Here is a 23,501-nt window from a genome sequence, read left to right on the forward strand (position 1 = left end):
CACCTGTTCAACATTTAACAGCATGAATGTAGTGATAAATATAATTTCTTAAGCTAACCTTGAATGTTACAAATATTTGCCTAATACATCTTCCATTTCACCATAAAACAGGTGGGTCACCCATTCTTGTAGAGCAATATAAGGGACTTATTATGCATTTGGCGGCCCGATGGACTGCCAAACCCACAGTGGCAGAAAGGCTACTGCTGCAATGGCAGTTTTACCGCCCTATTACAATTAGGGCAGTCAAACCACCATTGGATCGCTACTGCCGCCAGGGATCAGCTATTCCTGGCGGTCTTGCAGTGGTTTGAGGCCCCTAATATGGTGGTGGTGCAGCTGCAGCACCGGCAAGCATATTATGAGTTTTTTACCTCCACTGCTTTCATGGCGGTGAGCCACCATGAAAAGTGTGGCGGTGAGGAAACAAAGGGGGCCATACAGGCCCCTCTTTTGCCTCTGCACCAGGGGATGCATGCATGGGGCACATGATGCGCCCCATGTATGCATGCACCCCCAGTTCCTTTAGGGCATTGACTTGGAAGACAATGCCCTGCAGGAACTGCCTTTGGCACTCCCATTGTGGTGCCTTTATCATAGGCACTGCCAAACAACTGCTAGCCAGAGACAAAAATAATTGTAATCTGGAGAGCGGTTTCTTATGGGTTTGGCTCCGAGACCACCAAAATAAGGTCCTAAGGTTTTATAATGTCAAAAACGTCCATATTTACTAGTGCATTTATTCCAACCTGATGTGTGCAATACTATCAGATCTGCCCAATACCTATTAATTTTAATAAAGTGAATAATATAGGCAATTACAAATTTCACAAACATCTTTCATGGATGTTCTGTTGACTATAAAATGTATAACTTGTAAAAACAAAACTTATGGCTATTCTAGTGGAAGTAAAATCTTTCACAAAAAATTGTTGCAAGAGTGGTAAATTGATGAACCTTTCTTTCTATTTCTTTCAGATCTTACAGGTGAATAAGGGGATGTCCATCTTGCTCTATGTGATGTTTCTTCCTTATCTTTGTGGCATTGACGCTACCAACATGGATAAAAGGAACGTGCCAGAAGACTCGATGAATTCAATTATCATTAAACTCATTCAGGCTGACATTTTGAAAAATAAGCTCTCCAAACAGACAGCAGTCAGCAAGGAAAGCTACCAAAGCACTATACACAAAACAGAGCTCGGAGTGGATTTGGAAGGGGATGTGGATGTTGTGGATAATGTGAAATCGGACTTCCAGCCAGTCATCTCCATGGAAACAGAACTATTCAACCAACAGAAGCAGAGACGCTACAGTTCACCAAGAGTTCTGTTGAGTAACAGTCTTCCATTGGAACCTCCTCCTTTATACTTAATGGATGACTTTGTCCCAAATGTTGCAGTGGTAAACAAAACCTCAAGGAGAAAAAGGTCTGCAGAACACAAAGGCCATCGAGGTGAATATTCAGTTTGTGACAGTGAAAGTTTGTGGGTAACGGACAAATCTAATGCAGTTGACATTAGAGGACACCAAGTGACTGTTCTAGGGGAAATAAAAACTGGCAATTCACCAGTTAAGCAATATTTTTATGAGACAAGGTGTAAAGAAGCAAAGCCGGTGAAAAACGGATGTCGGGGTATAGACGATAAACACTGGAATTCCCAATGCAAAACATCCCAAACTTACGTCAGGGCATTGACTTCTGAAAATAGCAAACTTGTTGGTTGGCGATGGATACGGATAGACACCTCCTGCGTATGTGCATTATCAAGAAAAATAGGAAGAACCTAAGTCTGCATATTTTCAACATATAACTTATTACTTTAAATTATATGATATGCATGTAGCATATAAATGTTTATATTGTTTTTATATATTATATAAGTTGTTCTTATTTATTAAATGCCAGCATTCTTATATCAGCTAGCTCTCTCTCAAGAACTGTGAGAAAAGAGTACCTGCCTATATTTGGGCAATTCAAAAATCTGTTAGAATATATTTGTGATTCTGCTGCAAGCATTTTTTTAATGCCAAGGTCTGTGTGTCAGTATTTTTCATTCAGTATTGTCAAGCCAATGTGGTCTGTATGTTTACTTGTTAAACCAACTCACATCAGAGACGTCTAACTTACATTTGTCTTAAACCCCCTTTCCATCTTATATCCTCTTCCAAGCTTTACCTAAGACCAAAGTCTTTGAGGCGTTAGGTTAGCTCTTCAGCTCCGAACAATATTGTTTTCTTCTATTCTGCATTGAAGCATGATTTATGGATTGTTTCGCACATCATTTTAATTTCGCAGAGTTAACAGTTTTTGATATTTTAACACAAGTCCTCTTAGGCCAATTCAGAAATATAAGACATTTACAGAGCAACACCAGACAGGATTCAGACGTGATCTGGTAGAATAGAAGATCTTGCTTAGTATGATGATTATTTGCTGCATGTACTAGGGCCTCCTCAGATTAATCTGAAGGTGGACCCTAGCTTGCGAACCCTGCAGAATTGCTGCAGTCGCATTTTAATTGTGCCAATGAAAAGTTGTGTGTAGCTCTGCTGCCTCATAGTTATGATGCATAAAAGATGTCTGCCTGGTCTTGAAATCTTATGCACATATATTAATTTTATTAATTATGAAGGTGTAGTACGCAGGGGTGGGCAAAGTCACATAGTTTTTATTCTCTAGTAACGAATAATTCCAGCTAGAATGAAGGGTTATATGCATGTTAATTGGGACTTTCACACTGTTTTATATTTTGCAAGATCCCAATATTTACCATCCGTTTGCAGCCATAAATAACTTCTTAAGTACAGCTCCCTCATAATGGTCAAATTATCAGGATCTAAGTTATGCAGTGAACTTTGGTAGTTTAGCATATACCCAGAATAACAGCTGTAATGATACATTTCCACTTGAACTAACCCTTCCACAAGAGAACTAACCCTTCCACAAGAGAAAGCTATGTGGTCAGTTTAAGGGTAAGGAAATCAGAAAATTGTGTACGTTATGAGCAGCACAATGATAGAGATACATTCAATTACTGTTGCATAATACAAAATAGAACACTGAAATGTTGAGAGCTTCATTGCAGACAATGGAGTAGCTCTGTGTTTATAATTGCTGGTATTAGCCCTGAGCGCAAACATTCCAATGTTCGTCTTCATGTTTCTCCCTTTTTAATTTATAACATTCTACCCTTAGTGGGTGGAATGTTCTTATAGCCCATCTGCCTCGGGCTCTAGCAGTTGTTAAAGGCCCACTCCATTGTTATAGGCCATTGCCTATGGCTCAGGCCAATAACTAGGGTTCAGGGCCGTTAACAACCAGTATAGCCCTCAGCAACGAGCTATAAGGCTATATTGAACCCTGGTCAAGTATTAAATCATACTCTACACTACATAATGCTGCTCTTAGATGTAGGTGTTCAGATATGCAAAGTCATATTGGTCAACTGAATGTTTGCCCCTATTTATTTTTTGTGGTACGTCCCCCCACCAGGTGTGATGTAAATGTTGGTTTCTTTGTGCAAGAATGGAACTGGTCAGAATACATTTTCAGCGCACTGTATAAAGAAAATATAATATATTGGCACAATGTATATATGTGGATAGTTCTCAGATGTAAGACATATATGCGTTCACCCTATCACAAAAGTAACATTGGGAAAATATGGAAAATTGTTTGAACTATCCAGCTTAGATAATTCATACTGAATTCTTTCCAGAAGTAGTTGCTGGTGTACATTTTAATGCCTGTAAATGGTACCTTCCTACTGCTCGCTGAATTGTTTAATTTTGTTTAGTGTCAGGTTTCGAATGAAAGGTTAATTTCTGTTCCTTTTTAAAAATGGCCAGCTCTGCACTGTTCTTTTATTGAACATTCTTTTCTGTGCTTCATAGCATGGTCTTTAGCAAGACCTAGAATTGTACTATGGAACCATCATCCCTTTATTTCTACAGAATAAATATTTGGAAATAGAGTACAAACAATATCGATTGCCCTAGATCCATTAAATACTTCTCTTGGTGTCAGCACCTGCATGTGGTAGATTTTATGGCTAATACGTTTGAAGAGAGTTGGTATTCCTCACAACTATCTATGCACCAATACGAGATTCATTTTGCCAAAGAATGTTTATAAAATTTTTAATGTAGTTGCAGTGAAAACAGTGTAGCATTATGAAAAATATTGTTACAAAGGTTTGTGTAAAATTAGCATTAAATAGTGTACATTCATTTTAATTGTCAGGGAATGGAGGCTCAACAACAACCACAATTTGAAAATTTTCATTTGAATGAATTGAATAATGTTCAAGTAAATGAGGGGATGAAAAAAGGTGCAACTTTGAAATTGAAAAAAACATAGTCTGCATGAACCAACAAGCACACAGACACAAACACGCACACACACACACACACACACACACACACACACACACACACACACACACACACAGTTATTTTCAATGACAAACTAAGGATACAATATTGAAGCAAGGAATAGAGTAATGGATTATCATGCATCAAGAATGTTAACACACAGAAAGAGTTCAAAATTGATGTTAAAATCTCCACATTCAATGATCATTCCCATCGGTCATGCTTGCAAGTTCAGTGTTGAAGTGTATATTCTTGCCAGACTGTACATAATATTGAGTACAATATGGAAGAGAAAACAGAAAGTTTAGTATTTACGAGGGATTATTACACCTAATGGGTGGTGCAACATATACAAATGAGGAAGCCTGTCCTTTTAGGTTTAGTTACACATCATGAGAACTTATTGTGTAATGGCATAAGTGTGTTTTATAACATCAAAGGTAAACATGAGTTGCTGCAATTTAGGATAAAGCAAAACTTCCCAAAAACCAGGTCATTTGGAACCAAGAATGTGACAAGTCAATCAAATTCCTCATGGTCACCCTTATTTAATAGCTAATAAGTTTGTTGACTCTATTTAGATGGTTTGACTGTCTCTTTATTATATAGATTTCAAATTCTCTGCAAATACTGATCTAGTAAAATGCACTGTTTAGCACAGTGTGTGTTCATTCAAAATCAGTCCTATATTAATAACAGAAATTTGTCATACATTTTCACATTAATGGCTGTTTCATGATAGGAAAAATCAAAGCGTTTATTTTCCCAGTTAAATATATTGTTACTATACTGACACATATCAGGCACTTACCCTTAACATCAGATAAGTTCTACTATTCTGTTGATGTGGCACTCCGTCTTGGGGATTTGTCCTCTATTTCACTGTTCAGATTTCAAGGTTCCAAAAGTTCACTAGTTGTTTTCCTCAAAATTAAAAGTACTGCCATTGAAGTTAGTTAGTGAATGTGCATGCTCAGCGCGCTTGTTGAAGCTCACGAAAATAGCCATTTTCTTTTAGTATAGTATAAGCTTGAGATCTCACATACACTAGACTTCAGCCTCTCTTCCCCTGAGCAATGTAGTTGCCCATTAGTTCCAATAAGGCGCTCTCCAAGTCAGTATCAAGGTCGAACTACGTCCTTGTGTCCATAAAATCCAGTCCTTCTGAGCCTCTTGAGGATGCTATAATTGCAATAACTGGGAATAATAATCACAAACATATTGTGTGACAACTGACCACACTTTAAGTTGTTTAACTTTGCAGTACTTTGGCTTAAACATCCACTGCCAAACTAAAAAATCATAGGACATATTGGTATATCTGCCCATTGAACCCCATTTAAATCAGTGCTCAATAATTCATTTTATCTGGCAGTAACTCCAGAAAGCAATAACCACAATATCATTTGTCTTCTACTTGTCTTGTGTGAACAACTCTTGTGCTTTCTTGAACTACTTACTTCCTGTTTTTCAAAATCCAACAAAATTCAGGTACATCTATGCCTCTCTTAATCACTAGCTTGAATCAGACAGTCTTTTCACTGTAAGTCTGTTGCTGCCATCTTCTGAGATATTTTCAGTTTGAATGATCTAATATTGAAACAATAACTTGATCTATATAGTTAGAAATACCTTAGTTTTGCTGCCTCCATGCACTGTAATGCACTGTAATTAGAAATAACCCTGATTTCAATATACGGGCTTCTGCTGGATGAAGTGTGAGTGGGAATTTGAGCTTGTGACCTGCACATCACAATAGATGGCAGCATGGATCCTTACCACAGTGAGCCACCTGCCAGCCTGTATAATCATATCTTAAAAAGCATTGTGAGAGCTTTTATCTGTCAATATAAAAAAAACATTTTAGGTTCATTGAGAGACCTTATTCCCTTTACCATATTAGTACATGTATTTGATAATTTAATAGCTTGGTTTTTCATATTTAGACTGACTCTACCTATGTTACTATACACTCACTAGCAGTCTTCACCCCTTCAGGTCTTGTACTGGCTCGTTCAGAGCCTGAATTCCCACACATCAACATTTTTGACCAAATACTGTATTTAATACGTTTTATAATTTAGTCAGATCACTGTGCAGTTTGCTGAGAAATTCTGACTCTAGCTAACTGCATCTCCAACAACCCAAATTTGCATACAACTAAATGTCCCTACAAAGTATGCTACATTGATAATTCCTACCTTCTTCTTAAGCAACAACAAACTCAGATAAATTTGTTTAACTTTCATTGATGTGAAAGACACCATTCTGTGTCTTCTTATAACATCAGATAGGATGATTTTTCAAAATTACCAGTTCCAGTGGGCTATTAAGACCCCTACTCTATCACTTTAAAACTTGCCTCATGCAAATCCATTCAGAAAAGTTAGCCTATAAATCAAAATCAATGGACCAAAGAAGTCAGCCTAATTACAGTGAAACCCTATTTAAAATCATGGGAAACTTAAACTTAGAAGATCAGAGCAATGATTCTTAAAAGACCTTAATAAAGAGACAAATGCCCTTAAAGCTGAAGAATGAGTTTGATATCTAAATCCCTTGCTAAAGAGCTTGAGCAGTTACACATAGATCTACATGTTTAGATCCACTGCAGTCTGGTGTTCTGGATATCCTGCAATTTTCTGTCTCCCTGGCAGAGAAAATAGTGAATATAGGTACCATCAAGAGCTTTCAAGCTGTTGTATTAGATTGTATTTTTTCCTTTGCCAGGAGTTATTATCTTCTTTCTTCAGAAAACGTTTCTACAGACCCTGCTCAGGATTCCTTAATGGGACCTGAATCCGGTTCTGACCTTTCCTATGTGTTCCCTGTTTAAACCCTTACATTATTCCTTCCAGAAATTTATGATATGAAAGGCAGCCTTTCTGGTGGCAATTGCTTCAGCAAGAAGGGTAGGGGAATTTCAGGCTCTTTCCGCTTCCCCTCCTTTTACTGTGTTCGCAAAAAATATAGGTGGATATTTACAATGAAATGGCACAGTACGGTGCCACACCAATTTTGCTGTGCTGAGCTGCATAATTTAAAAAATGCAGGAATGCACTGTATTTACAGGACAATGGCCCACCCCTGTGCTCTTCCCTGCCCAGGCTCTAGAACAGCAGCCCTGCACCAACGCAGGCCCCTTTGCACAATGGTGCAAAGGGGTCTGCGTTGCATGATGTTTGTGTTTGTGCAAATCACTAAATCATTATTGGTTTTTGCTCCTTCTATGTGTGCTGCAGAATGCAGCACATGTACAGCACACATAGAAAGAAAACAAATTAGGAGAAATAAAAGTATTTCTCCTTTTTGCCTCACTTTAATGCCTCCTCTTGAAAGGTGTTTGTTTTTTGTGCTGCCTCAGATTTACCAATCCTTTTAAATCTGGAGCTGTGTCAAAAAGCCATGGTTGTTGTGTGGGAACACCCACAGCAACACCCATGACATGCCCCTTTAATGCAGAATACTGCGTGAAAGAGAGCCATATTTGCAATGACACACAAAGTCATGCAAGGTGTCTTTGCGTGGCCTTGTAAATATGTACCAGCACACAGTGACACCAGGCCACCAAAAAGTGATGCTCCAGTGGTGCCAGGGGCTTTTAAAATATGCCCCACAGTGACTCTGAGTGCAGCTCTTCTTGCCTAAGATTGTCTTAAAATATATCTTTGCCAACTCCTTTACAATTCCTCTACCTTCTAATTAGGAAGAGAATCTTCAGACTAGATGAGTCATTTCAACACTTTTAAAGGCCCAATTTGCAGGAATGCCCTTATGGAAACACACTATTTCCAGAAGGATTTCTCTGTGCATTAAGCACTGCAACCAACATCTTCGGGAAAACCTACTCCTCATGGTTTCTATGCTCTCTCTGTCAGAGGAAAGGCTGCAACGTCCTGCTTTTGGGTGGTGTGCCATTTAGTCAGATAGCACTTGTACATATTTACATTACTTTATTTGTCGTTGTTGCTTCACTGAGATGTACAGGTAGCAATCTCAGTTTTATGGCTGTCCTTCAGAGTTTTCTGGTGTAATCCAGTGGTATCCATACAACTACTTCACAGTTCTATGAGTTGCTTCTAGGAAGCCGGCATGAGTGAATTTACATAAGAAGAAAAAGTTATTTCCTTTCAGTAATGATCTCCCTGATAAATTACTTTTTGTCATCCTTCCTCCCTTCTTAGGGATACTTCTTGTATCTGTGATTTCTTTGTCTCTGCCCTATACATCCCATTAAACTCCTTTGTGGTGATTTCATTAGTTTCCTATATAAATTCTATCATTTCTATGATCTTGACATTTACTGCTTCCATTGAATACAGCACAGCTCTCGTGATTCACCTATATATACATTGAGCCAGTACTTTACGCTTCAACCCCTAAGCTAAACAACTCTCCTTGATGAAACAGTGGTCTCAAGGCTGCTCTTGAGATTCCCCTATATATTCATCCAGCCACCACTTTACGCTTCTAACCCCTGAGCTAGTCAGCTCTCCTTGATGAAACTGTTGGTATAAAGGCAGCCTAGCAGTGGACAGACTGTGCACCTTGAGACAGAAAAGTGCATGGTTGAAAATTACTTTCTGAGACTTTCCACTACTAAACAATGTACAGAAAAAGAACATTCCTTATGTTTATCCAGCGTTGCAATGGTCAATCTTATACTAAAAATATCTATGTTCGAGGACATGCATTCTCTGAGTATCCACCAAGATACTAGAACATGCTCCAACTGCATTTCCTAGAAGAACATTCTTCATTTTTCATTTAAACGCACTCTAGATCCACAACCATACCCAGAGAGCTAATTGCACATTGTAGCAATGCCATCATTAATCCTTTACCATCACAAGAGGCCAACCTTTTGACAAACATCACAATATGATTTAACATTAAAAAAGTAGCATACGAAAATAAGAAACAAAATTTGAAAATATTTCTGCTCAAGATGATTTCATCAAAGTGGACATTTAACAGATCCACACAGACATGCTCTAGAATGCCAACTAATGCTTTTGCAAAAAATCTAAAAAGTTAACTGATGGTCTCAACAATGATACAAAAGTCGGCCTACATATTATAGGTACAAATGATTTGGGGTGGTTGGAACTCTCGGAGTTTCACTCCGTGGAATTCTGAGAAGTCGCATAAAAACTCTTTTTGCAGCATTCAGGCAATGGGTGGAAAATATGGGCTATAATGTTGCGCCAGTAGCATGAGCAGTGCTGAAAAATTAGCACAAATGGCACCATGCCTAAGAGCCCACTGCCATTCAGTTTGATTTTGCTGTCGCTTCAGTCCAAAAAATTCTACTCGAGTGGCACTTGAGTGCAGAAATCTATTGAAGAAGCAGCCCTTAGGCCATGGCCACCTGCATTAGAAAATTGTGCTAGGTGGCAAATCTCGCTCCTATTTCTGGAGCCTTGCAGGAAAAAAGTCCACTATGTGGCAATTGGAGTAATTTGGCCGGAACTCTGGGTTACAAGAAAAACAAGAAGTCACTAAATTCCTCCAATTCAATAGGCGTAATGAAACATTCTGCCCACCCATACAAATGATATATCCTTGTGACTGACTGGAACATGTAGAGTTTTTGTATGAGAGCAGTTCCTCTACCAATACGATTCATGATTTTAGTTTTTGCTGCATTCTCTTCCCTAATATTAGTAAGCAATTGGTGCTTCCAACCTATCATTCAAAAAGTGTTACCAGCATCCCTTAAAGCAATGAATTGAAGTATTATTTTTGGCTTAACAACAGTTCAGGGTCCATTTGCTAATAAAGTCATCGATGTGCATTTGAGTAACCAGATTCATGAGAGACTGTTATATTCTGTTTTCAGTATTTCCATATATTGAAGGCATTTCCATGATTTAAATTTAAATAAACTTTGCTAAAGTGAAATTTGACCAGAAATGTACCTGAATACTTATGATTATTTTTAAGCTATCTGCTGCCATAATTGTACATATAAATGAGCTAGACATTAAATGAAGTTGAAGTAAGTGTTGCGTTAGCAGAGGGAGAAGGATTTTCGCATATTGGAAATTGAGTACTCTGCAGCATTCAAATTATTTTTTAAAAATTATAAGCGCAAGAAATTAATCTGATATAAAAAATTACCTTTACTATGATTCCTATACTCCTAAACTCAAAACCAATTAGCAGCCAATATAATGGTGATAATATTTAACATACCTATAACATGCAGCAAATGGCAGTTTTCTGTAAAACCTTAAATAAAACTTGTTGCTGCAACCCAACTTGAGAACACAAATATTATCATTTCCTATAAATAAAATGATAGCAAATTGCGACTGGAAATGCAGACTATTCTGTTTTAATAATACATTATTAAGTTAACTAATATCAAGCAAAACAGAATACGCTTATCATAGAAATTTAACTGTAAAATTACCACTATTTGGCATTTCAATGCTACAGGGTTTTGCAATAATTGCACCTCAGACTTTGGGGCAAATACATAAACTATGGTTAGGAAGTAGGTAAGTAAATTGAGGAAATGTTTTAGCATCTGGGCAGCCTGTAAATTGCCCAATGTTCTCTAATAATCTGCAAAATTCAATAGCACATGCTGAACCATTGCCACAGATGGGTAGTAAACTGATACTGTTAGACGTTTGATAAAATATAATCTGTTATTTTTCTACTGAAATCCGTTATTATTGCCCTTTGACCTATTACGTGAGAAAATGTGTTCTTAAATGGCATAATTAATGCAACATCTGTGGCTGTTCCGGTCTTTTGTGCATAAAGTACAGTTAAAACAAATCAATAGGTTTATGTTCTTTAACTGAAAATAAAACCCACAACTGCGTACCCAACAAAACTGAACAGGTGTTTCAAAAAGTGACAACTTCTGCAGCTCTTTAGAGTTTGAATGGTTTGCCACCTTCATCGAAATGTAATGGAGTTCAGTCATTTTATGCCTACAGCTTATTCTCTTCTGGTATTTTACTTAGAGTCTGCATTATCAGTCCAGAAGGATTGGAATCCATTCAATTTAGGCCCCCACGTTATTTTCTTATATTAATTTGCTGTACTTGAATGTTTCAACTCCCTGATCTGATTTGCAGAATGTCCTGCCATCTGTCACTGCACTTCTCGCTGTCTGCCAGAAAAATGATGTTCCACTTATTACGGTATAATAATGAACTCTTAGCGGGAATGACAATGTTGATGTAAACAAAACCTTCCCTATTAAGCAGGGAGAGGATTAGTTTGAATTTTTTAACTTTTACTTTCGATTGGATCGTTTTGGACTACCTGGACATGAAAGGCTTTCTTGAACTTTTCGGTCATTTATCTAGGCTCTTGGAAGCCAGTTTCTTTCTTGCGATGATTTTGTGCTAATGTAGGTTCTACCTCAAGTGGCATAACTACAAACATGTGCTCTCCTAAGAAAGAATGCAGTAAAAATATGTCCAAGACTTATGAAAATTAACCCTCTGTGTTTTCACTGGGAAATGTGTCCTGCATGAACTGGTGGCCAAAGTAAGGTTACATTCAATTCAGAAAAAGATCTAATATGCCAATACTCATTGACTTCCATGTGCCCCTTGAAAGATAGTCATGAATTCCATGCATTTTGGGTGCAGCTGGATCAAATTGGCAAGACATTTGTATCTGGCCTAGACAGAAAGGCTTCAAAGGCTGAATTCATGTTCTAGTCTTAACTGTGGTACACTGTAGGATTGCAAAATACACTGCATTTCTACTTTACTCAAACTCAATGCCAAGTCACTGTCACGAAATCTTCAGTCAATCTATGTGCAAATTTTAAAAATGCATCATCAATGTAATTCATGCAAAACACATCTGAAACAAATTGCTGTAGTAGATTGAATACTTTTCCAAACAAAAACTCTGCTCGTCTAATACAAAAAAGTGTTTTTAAGATAAAACGTGCGTATATATAACATGTAACACTTTCCCTCATGACCCTCACATTGACATTGTTCACCCACTGTCATTTACCTGCAATACTAATAGCACATTTAACAAACATGCTCCGCAAAAAAGATACTGTATGGATTACAGCAAAATGCCTCCTGACTATACCTTTCTATGATGACGTTTCAGCTGCTCTGATATCATCCTAACCTCATATAAATATATAAATGTTAGTTTTGTTTTTGGCACAAAATGTACATTATAAAAGGTAATCTGTTGTATCAAGGTTCTATATTTACATTAGGGAAAAGATGAAGACAAACAATACATACTAGTTTACTGAGTATGTGGTATGTCCAGTATACAGTTAATATTACAGCAGAAAATTCAGAAAAAGAGATTGTATATACTAAAGTTGCACTAAATGTGTATTTAGTGCTGTAAATAACTTATACAGAACAATATTTAATGTTCTCAGTGTCTGAGATGTTATGGAATCTATATTTTAATACAGCTTCTTTTTGGTTTACACACGGTTTTTGTATAGTAAGTATATAATTTTCAGCTTGTAGATGATTGCAGTGTGCATATTCAATATTAAATGTATCTCTAATGCAGTTCTGTCTAGACAAGCAGTGTACCAGATAAAACGTTCAACGTGTGACATAGTGACCGAATCTGGCTTCCAGGTTCAACTATTAAATATTGTTTAAAATCTTGAAAACCAATCTTTGTTAAATTCTTAATACCTGCATCTTGACATTTATATTTAGTACTTGAAAGCCGTCTTTAACGTTGCATGGATTGCATGTAAATTGTTGATGTGTGCTTCAGTCACACAACATGTCCAGAAAGAGATCTCCAAGTATGAAACCCTTCTAGGTGTCGCATTTTTTGATATAATAAGAAAGAATAAGAAAAATTGTTTCTTCAGAATTATTATATGATAATGAATGTTTGCTAGAAATTCTAAGTACTTTGAGTCAGGCCGATATACTTCATGTTAGTAGGATTTTTCTGTCTGTTTTTTATATTTGAATATTAGAAATAATTTTCGATATTCAGGAAAGAAAAAGCTTACAGCCGAGATGGAAACTGGATTAGTGCATTCCAAGTGAGTAGCTCTGTGTCTGGTTTCTACATAAATCATAGATGCAGTTGCTTTTTCAGATGGGAACACAGCCACACACTTACAGCAGATCCCAGCTTTCACAGTGCAGGAGAAAATGACATTAAGTAGCATTCAGTAGCTCCTATCTTGACAGTATCTAGGGGTCTAAGCTGCCACCAGGAAACAAAATGTTCAAATAAGCTTTTTTTTCTTCAAAATGACATGGTGCAGAGACAGCTAAAGAAAATTGCCCAAAGAGGGGACCATGTCTTCTGTACAAAGGCAGCTTGTGAAGCAACTGCAATGAAAAAAGCTGGCCTTTGCAATATGCAAAATTGTATGAATAGTTCAATAAATTGATGTCTACAATAATCCTAAATTATATAGCTACTGTTTTTTACTGACAAAAGATTGCTGTGTAGCATATTTCTGATAAGTTTTTAATACATTTATTATTAACAGAAGTGCATATTATGATTGTAAGAAAGTGGATTAATATTTGTCGGTGGTGACTGCTCACCTCATGGAATAATTACACCTCATATAAGGGTGAACCCTCAAAGTCATGAACCTAACCTAAGCTCGAACCCCTCGAAAACTATGCCACATACCAGACAGGCTTAGCTTGGAGCAATTTATAAAGTATTTATGCTGTAATAAAATCGAAACACCAAGCAATGAAAATTACATACTGAATTTGAAAAATTTAGTACAAATGATCACACTAATCAAATACGGGGAACTGGAGATATGCGTTTTTAGAGTTTTAGGAAAAATCGAGCTAAAAGCTGCAAAGTGACAACAGTGGTCAATGTTATTGGTAGACAGGGACCTAAGCACAATGTAATGCTGATAGCGATGGAGCACAGCTTGGATACACCAAGTTGATTGGTCCTGGAGGCAATCTGGAAGTCAACGTTTGAAAAAGTTTTTGTTGTCCCATTTCAGAAAGGGACATTTGTTACATTCTTGAAGAAAAACATTGAAACTTCTTCTACAACCCAATGCAGAATGGGACTTTCTCACCTTTTGAGAAGAAAAATCCTCCCCACACGTGGCACACCTGAAACTGTGACTGTTGCTGTGGAACCTGGGGTCTGATACCTGAAGCTGGTTGGTAACTGTGAAGCTTTGGCGATTTCTCTCAGAACACTTTCTAATTTCTAAAGCTGAATGGGTCATTGTACCTTTTACAGGTGCAAATGGAAACAACTGAAATCCGACTCCACTAATTGACGCTCGGATACTTTTTGTGGTGAGACCTCATGAGAAAATATCCTCAGAAGTTTCCAAACTTTTTGTTTTAACCAAACAGTGACCAGAGTATACGTCTAAGGGGAAGGCACCTTAAAACTCCCATGGTGTTGGGCAGGGGCCAGCAGCAAAGTACAGTTGCCACTGATCAGCTGGACACATCAGGGAAAAGGCTTCTCGCAACTTATTCTGTCCCTGTGGCCACAAAGGAAGTCAGCCAACTGACCCTTGAAGTCCACTTTTTTTTCCTGACTAGTAGAGGAAGCAAGTCCAATTTTTAAAGGCTCCTCTCAGGTCACAGACAGCAGGCCCAGTCCTCTATTGATCTTCCACAGGTCTGGAAAGTGTTCCAAGGAGGGTGCCATGGAGTGACATTTATGTGTGCTACTAGCTAGGGGTTGGGGTGACTCCCGGGCACTCCCTAACCAATAGGGAGAAAGTTCCCAGGCTCTGACATACCCTACATTTTTAACAGGCCCAAAACAAAATGTCATGGAAATTTCAAGTGGGCCAAGTCCTCAGCCACCTTAAATGTGGGCTCTGGGAGTTGGTCGTATATTAGGATTTGTACTATGGAAATTACTACTATCTTCCCACATCTAGCAATCAAATCCAGTTTGAAACAGTCCCTGCACCTACAATAAAAATGAGTTAGAAGTCTGGTATGACAAAGGATGCTCCTTCAGCAAACAAACAGGGGGATATACAAGAATTGTGATCTGGTCCTGTTTGATCCCTTTCAGGGGTGCTAAGGTTTGTGACTCAGACAGGTCTTTGTGACAGGAGTTGTCCATGTTGTTTTCAACAGGAAGGGGCAACATCGCCCACCCTGAATGAGTTCAGATGGGTCAACCCTGCCCATTCCTGTTGCCATGTCAATCAAATTAATCCATTGTGTGGCTCCTGAAAGGAATTTCACAACTTATTAAAGGCTAATTACAAACTGAGTGACTGTTGTAGAACTAATGCTAATTAGCTCCCCCGGAGCTGTGGGCTGGATAAAGGTAAGTTTCTGAAATGTATTTTTCCTTAATACTTATTAAAAATCCAACCTTACAAATGCATTGTTTTTTCAATAATTATTGAATATAATAATTTCAATATTTTTCTAGCTGGTCCAAAACCCAGGATAGCAATATTAATGTTTTAATCTGTATTCTGAGTTTCTGTATAAGACAGCCACGACTTCCACACTATAAGGTTTTTGTGTCCTTGCCACTGTAGGATCATGGTGACAGCTGGGACAGTAAAGTCCTTTTCGTGGTTGGAGACGTGTACCACTTCCCTAAGTGTCCAAATGTACTTTTGTCTGGATCCCTAATGCTGTGTTTTGTCATAGGAATCATGCGAGTGGGCTATGACATAGGCCTGTCTTTCAGGTTGCGATCTTGTTAGAACGGGAGGAACATTCACAGCTCTACCCTCATAGTGGTGAAAGACTACAGCCTTCCCCATGAGTTAAGTAGAATGAGTGCAGCGGTGGCAGCATATCGTGTAGTGATAAGCAGTAGTGAACAAGACCTTTTTTCCCTATGTCACTGGAGAGAGGTCTGCAGGCTCACTCAACTTTTTAAAGTTCTGCTCCTTGCAGTGCTGCACAGTGCAGGAGTAGTGACTCTGCGCTGGATGTGTGTGTGCCTGGGAAGGGTACAGTACAGGGATAGAGCATTACTATGCAGTATGTGTAAGTTTGTGTACTGGGTGTGTGTACACCTGTAAGGAATGCATGACCCGAGATTTAGTGCTGTGCCTGCACAATGAAAGAATGTGCTGGGTACATGTGTGCATGTAGTAGAATCCATGAACATGGTAAGTGTGAGTGCTGACAGTGTGTTTTTGTGTTGTTTGTACATAGCACACCCTGGTTAAATAGAGAAAAGCTTCCCTGCTGAACAGTGTTTGTAGACTGAATGCATGTGAACATGTAAGGGTAAAATGCATGGAGGTACTAGTTTTGGGCAGTAAATGTGCTGTGAATGTGCAATGAGTGAGTGTGCCTGCATTGGTAAATTACATGGAGGACCCAGGGTTCCATTTTGGAAAGCCCAGGCCTGCGTGGTGTAGACATGAGGAGGGCAGGAATCCCCCCAGGCAGAGGTGTGTATTGCTGCATTCCTGTGATCTGAGTGGGACATGCACTGGAGGGAAAAAGGAAGAGACTTCATTTACACTTCAAAAGACTGCTCTTTGGTGGTGTGGTCTCGCTGAGCAGCAAAATGGCCGCTCGTTGAGAGGGCTCTGCTGGCTGAAACACAATCTGACAAATGTCCTACGGTACCGGGAGCCAGCGACTCCGGCCGACTACACTGATCGGAAGCCCTAAAGACACAGCTTCGACTGGGCACTAGATCTAAAGATCTGGACCCCGGGAAGTCATTACATGCGAGGCGAGTCCGGCGGGCCTGGTCGCGAAGGTGAAGCACAGCGCTGATGTGGCAACTTTAAAGGACTGAGGGCGGGTGAAAAGAGTGCCCAAGCTGGAGCAGAGAGTCTCGCAAGGATGGCCAGAGACACAACCTACCCATAGATCCCATATTCTGCTTTGGCTAGGTGTGGCATGCGCTGTGGCAGGAGCCCAGGGAAGCCCGTACGGGTGCCCTGACATGAGCGAATCAGCCAAACATAGGCAGAGGATATGTGGAGGGACACTGTGCTGAGCAGAGATTTTGACTGCGCCAACAGATATTGGCCTCGTCTGTTGCTGCTGGGCACGATAATCAGATCCCTGCAGTGCTGGTGACGACAGAAAGCTGTAATATCCTGCTGTGAGAATGCTGGCCTAGCAACTGTGTGGCCAGAGATCGCTGGAAGTGACACCGGAGGTAGGAGCGTGACCTTGTGGGAGTAAAGCAAGCCCATCGGACCGTCCGTGTTGACGGGGGGGGGGGTCCAGCACTGATCGGCGAATACACCCGATGGAACGAGAGAGCTCTGGTAGTAAGTAGAGCGCGTTGACGATCCCCTCAGCTTTGTGTCGGCGGGCCTCTGGGCGGTGATTTCCTGGTCCTGGCCCGAAGTCATCCCTACATCGCACATTGGGCTACCGGCTCAACCAATTAGATCACCTAGGGGACGCCTTGTTGGAGCCAATCTGAAACTTAACCGAGAGGGCGCCAATACGTGTATATACACAGCTTGCATATCAGGGACCGGGCGACATCGAGCGGCTATCTTTTAATTAGGTCAAAGCTTACGTCGCTCTGGCCTACCTCGTGGGGGTGGCCCAGTATACCTCCATCTTCCATCCACCCTACCCGGCGGGGAGGGCCACGAGCATGAATAAAGTGGTGCCGGTGGTGGTCCAATATCTTCATTACGTGACGCGACATGCTGGGACTACCCTCACCGTGAACAATGGGGAAAATGGACACGTAGCAGTCCAAACTCCCATTCGAGAATAAGAGACTTACTAGGCACGCTGACTTGGAGCCTGACCCAGACATTGAACACAGAGAGGATCAGCTGAGAAAGGTGATGACCTACAGTACATCCTCCTGGAGGTGAAGTCAAGCTTAAAAACAATTGACAACAAAATCGACAAACTCACTGATGGCCTAGACCAGGTGAAAAAGCAGGTGGCCTCTCATGAACTACGCATAGAGAAACTGGAAAACCGAGCCACAGATGCCCATGAGTTCCAAAGTGAATCCAGGAAGTAGCTACTAAGCATGGAACAGGTACCAGAAGTAATCAAGGCCAAAGATTAAGACTTGAAAGACTGCTCCCGTAGAAATAACATTTGTATCATGGGAATAACAGAGACAACGGCAATGGGCAAGGTGGAAGACTTTGTGGAATCACTATTACGAGATCTGTTTGGTTCCTCACTGTCAACGATGTTTAAAGCGGAGTGGGCACACAGAACCCTAGGCCCAAGACCCCCGGTGGGAGCCATGCCAATGCCCATCCTTACGAAACTGCTCAATTTCCGAGATCGAGATGGGATATTGCGAGCCGCACATGAGATGGGTCGAATCACACATCAGGGCAACCAAATCACCTTCTTCTTGAACTTCACCCTAGCAGTACAATCGGGTAGAGAGTTATACCAGCCAAACATATCTTCCGTCAAGCTGGGATAGCATATGCCCTGCTTTACCCGGCTAAGCTCAAAGTCACTCATGAAGGGAGCCAGCATCATTTCTCGGATGCAAAGTCAGCTCTCAAGTTCGCCAAACATGTAGCACGGAACGAGCGCTTGCCAACCTCCGGGGGCTGCGCTGAAGCGGTACTCAGTGCTAATGACTGAAGAGATGCAACCAGGCGTACAAAGAGATACCGGTGATGTATTGGGACATATTTGTCTAAGCAGTCCATTTTTACAATGCATATTGTATCAGTGGCTGGTCTCCCATAAAATTCTCAGCCACCTGAATCATGTTCAGGTTGTAAGCTGGAGACACCCTTCCCACAGGGAGAGCTCCCACAATTGGTTTGTTTGTTGTTATGTTGGGGTGCTGTGTTTTTTTGTGGGGAATGGGGCACTAAAACTCAACCTAATTGGGGGTTGGTGTGGGAGGGGGTAGGGTTAGGAGACACAATGCAGCAGTGTTCGATAAACAATGTCAGCTGTGTGGCTAAGCACTTAGGCACACCATATCCAACAACGTTCTGATTCACTGGTGTACACGTTCAGGGATGGTACCACTACACTAAAACATTCAACATGAGGTGGGGATCCCGTGACAGGGCGGAGATACAATATAACGCACACGTCATTCACAACCTAATTCTGATGAGAAATGAAGGCGTATAAGTTTCTAACATGGAATGTTAGAGGTGTCAACGATCACAGAGAGGCCAGGCTCATCAAGGCTTCTCTGATCTGGCACAAGATAGACTGCTGCTTTCTGCAGGAAACTCATTTGACTAACACAACAAAAGATAGGCTGCGGCACAGATACTGGGGTGAAGTTTATTCAGCAGTCTCCTCTAACTACAGGAGTGGGGTGATTACTCATGTGGTGCGGGAAAACACATGGGGAGGTTTTTGCTGCTCAGAGACTTGCTCAGCGGAACATATTTAATGTTAGCTGCAGTATATGGCCCTAATACAGACGAGCCAGAATTATTTTATAACATATGGGTGCACATTGAAGGGACGGGATGTGATACTATTGTTTGGGGGAGATTTTAATGCAATACTTAATGATGTTCTGGATAGGCGTCACGTAGGCTGCACCCAAGAGCCAGTACAGCTTTCAATACACTTATACAGGAAAACAGGCTGGTGTGTTTCTGGAGACAGTGAAACCCTGATAGAGTACACGTTACCTGCATAACATCACAAAATAATGCCTGGTCCAGGCTGGACTACTGGCTGATATCCCGAGATTTAACAGCTTCGATGATTTGATGTTCGTCTATTGCCTAAAACTCTCTCTGATCACACCCCCTGCTTGCTACAAATTATTATCCCACTGTCTCATAGGGGAATGTTCACCTGGAGGCTTACCCCCATGTGCTATTAGATCAATTCTTTCAAGAAGAAATTGAGAAAGATATAACTGATTACTTTGAGGAGAATGAGGGACTTGGGAGACAATTCAAAGTGGTCATTTGGGTGTACTGCATTGCTAAACAGACCAGCGTACTGAAATCAATCAGGCAGAGGCTCCAGGCACTAGAGCGGCGTATTGGGGAAGGGGAGGAGGAGTAGTACAAAACAGGAAACAAGGGTCACTTGGAAACACTCAGGGCAACCGTCTCAGATTTTGAAGAAGAGGCAAACCATGAAGTTAAATTCTTGGGGATATACCACATGGCCAGAAGATATGGAGAGGGCGATCACCCTGCGAAAGCCCTAGTAAACACACTCAGGCCAACATGTAATTCGGCATACATAACGGAACTCAGGGAAGATAACCACAAACCAGTAAGGGGGTCAAAGCAGATATTGGATCACATTTCAGCCTTTTATAAGACCCTATATTCTTCCTCTGCCCCAGATATATCAGCAGATCTGCAAACATATCTAGGTTCATTAGAACTCTTACGGCTGGATAAGGCACCCAGAGACTATCTGGACGATCCTTATACTGTAGATAACATTCTACAGGTCATCAAGAGCCTCCCCAACGACAAAGCCCCTGGTCTAGATAGCCTGACCACATTGATTTATAAAGCGTATGGTACTTTACTGGTCCCACATCTTCTGGAGGTCTACCAGGAATTGCTTGAATCTGGTTGTCTCCCACTCACTATGCGTGAGGCAGTGATACTAATGCTCTTAAAACCGGGCAAAGATCCAACGAGCTGTGACTCCTACTGCCCGTTGTCACTTATAAATGTAGACAATAAGATGTTTGCTAAACTCGTAGCCCAACGGTTGCAACCTCTCCTCCCCCTCATAGCCTGACCAGATCAGTCAGGCTTTATACCCGGCAGGACAGCATTGTATAATCTGAGAACATTCTTTGCCCTACTTCACTACCTCAGCCCACAGATGCCAGCAGTACAACACTATGCAAGGTACAGCACAGATAATGCGGCCAAAGGCCCTTGCCAGTTGGAATGAGGAATTACCCATGCCTCTGACTGAGGAACCGTGGGGGGGTCTGCTATGGTCAACTGTAGGCGCTAACCCCAAATTATAAACTCCGCCTGGTTCACTTTAACTTTTTACATATGTACTATAGAACACCTATACAGCTCCACTGCATGGGGCTGGCGAGGACACAATCTGCTGGAGATGCCACGCTGCACATGCCACATTCCTTCATTTGGCCTGGTACTGCCCCACAATTGCTCAATACTGGTCAGATGCATTCCATCTGGTCAGTAACATACTCGAGATAATAAAGGAACCAACACCCCTGCTAGGGCCCCTTGGTTACACAAAAGATGCCCTGGTGGAGGGCAGACGCCTATTAGCCATGTCACTGCTGTTAGCCAAGAGGTGTGTAGCTGTTAACAGGGGTAGGCCAAGGGTCCCGAAGGTCAAAACTTGGATTGGCGATGTCTCAGTTTGTCAAGAGCAGCTAAAAACTTTCTAGGAGCTAATGCCGGAGGCTTCTAGGCCACGAGACATTTGGGGTCCATTTCTCACATGGCTTGGAGCACAGGTGCCAGAGGGCGCATCGCCACCTGCACTGCATGGGTAAACATAGATACCACAGCTGGAGCTAGATATTGAGTGGTTGACGAGCCAAGTGGGCTGGACAGCATGATTGGGTCATAGATACCAGGGGAAATGTGTCCCCTGTTTGCCTATTTTACCATTTGTGCTAACCCTTAAGTGATCTAAGAACTGGTCATGTTTGATGATTTTCATATGCTGCATTGTTTTTTTGCTCCCCTGTGGTATTGTTTTACATATCTTTTGTTTGCTTTTATTAATCGACTTGACACTAAGAAAAATGTATTAGTCATGATCCCAATGTAAATTTGGCATTCTCATGTTTTTTTCTTCATGGTGTCTGTATGCGTTATATCAAAATGCAAATAAGCAAATATAATTTTTTTTTTTTTAAAGACTGCCCTTTGATTTCATGATGGAGCACAAGGAATTAGTCTGGACATATCTCTGGAAGGGTGATTGGGCTGATAAGGGAACATAAACAGTAGCGCTGGGGGTCTGGGATTAACCTTTTGATGCACATATCACTTTGACTGACATCCAGGTGTGAACTCTGGTCACTCCCATGTATTGTATTGTGGGACAATCAACTTGGGAGTTGTGCCTGCTGCGACATGCAGTGTTTCATAAGGAACAAAGAAAGGGAGAAGTGTCTCTTCAACAGAAGCAGAGCCCCAACATAAAACATCAAAGACCCAGACCCTAAATTACCCTACATTTTAGTGTCTGGAAATGGACTTCAAGAAGAGGAGGTTGAGACTCCAAAATATGTAATCTGCCAAGCAGCCAGATTGGCTGAATGAGAATGGAAATCTCTGCAAGACTTCTGCCTCTGACCAAGACTGGAGACAAAGGCCTACTAGTCTTTCTGCTGGGTGAGGGGGGAAGATCGCATGCCCTGGGGCCTGAAGCACCAGAGCCTGCCTGCTTGCCAAGATTAGTGTGCCCTGTGAGGAAGAGGAGAGCCTTGGAGGGAGAGAGGTCCAGTAAATAGCCCTGCAAGAGGGTTTCCTGAGCGAGGTGTGAGACTGTGCACTGATTGGATTGGTGCCCATGTGCTATGTCAGCTCTACAGTCACTCATGTCAGGAGAGGGCCACTGGAGACTGAGCCATGAGAGAAGCATCATGCAGGTCTGAGCAAATCCGTCCGCCGCAGTGCATTGACCCCATATGCCGTGACTGCCTTAGTGTGGCCATTTGTACTAAGAAAGTCTGCACCTGTGTTGTCTAAGTACCATGTACCACAGCAACCCTGTATGCCAGGAGGGGCTGCTGGTATCGTGCGATTGAGTTCGCTACCCAAAAAAGAGACTGCTTTTACGTTCAGCAGGTTGGACCTGCACTGGGAGGGAACTGCACCTGACTGACCGGATAGCTGCTGTGGAGGCCATGTATGACGAAGAAAGGATTTCCCCTCTCTTTCACCTGCTGGGTAAAGCCAACTTCTTTTGTCTTTGCGAGCTGCTCTGACCACTGAGAAGGACTCTGGCAGTGCCACTTAGGAGAGAGAGCCTATGCCCCTGGGTGCTGCCATTTAGTCTGCGAGCAACAGGACTTGCCTGAACTGAACAGGACTCGCAGTTACTCACTACGAAGGCACTCGCAGGTCTTCCAAACTTTTCCGTGCTTCAAGAGTGAGAAAGATTTGAATTGAACCTGTTGGGCCCGGAGACCTCACTTCTAATGGTGGTGCGGCACCATAGACACTTTTGACTAAACCCTGAAGGGTGTTTGGGCAAAATATTGATTTAAAAATATCATGACAC

General features: G+C 41.2%; 1 protein-coding gene across 3 annotated transcripts in view; it reads left to right on the plus strand.

Moving 5' to 3' along the window:
* NTF3 (neurotrophin 3) overlaps positions 1-13,628 on the plus strand; it is a 215,115-nt gene extending 201,487 nt beyond the window's left edge. For all 3 annotated transcript variants that reach the window (XM_085652608.1, XM_085652607.1, XM_085652605.1), the window contains one exon: positions 979-13,628. In XM_085652608.1, coding sequence (XP_085508734.1) covers positions 979-1,791 — 813 coding nt within the window. In that variant the 3' untranslated portion in view covers positions 1,792-13,628. The remainder of the gene's footprint in view (positions 1-978) is intronic.
* The last annotated feature ends 9,873 nt before the right edge of the window (positions 13,629-23,501 follow it).

This window comes from Triturus cristatus, chromosome 4_1 (genome assembly GCF_964204655.1).
Source record: "Triturus cristatus chromosome 4_1, aTriCri1.1, whole genome shotgun sequence".
Lineage (NCBI taxonomy): Eukaryota > Metazoa > Chordata > Amphibia > Caudata > Salamandridae > Triturus > Triturus cristatus.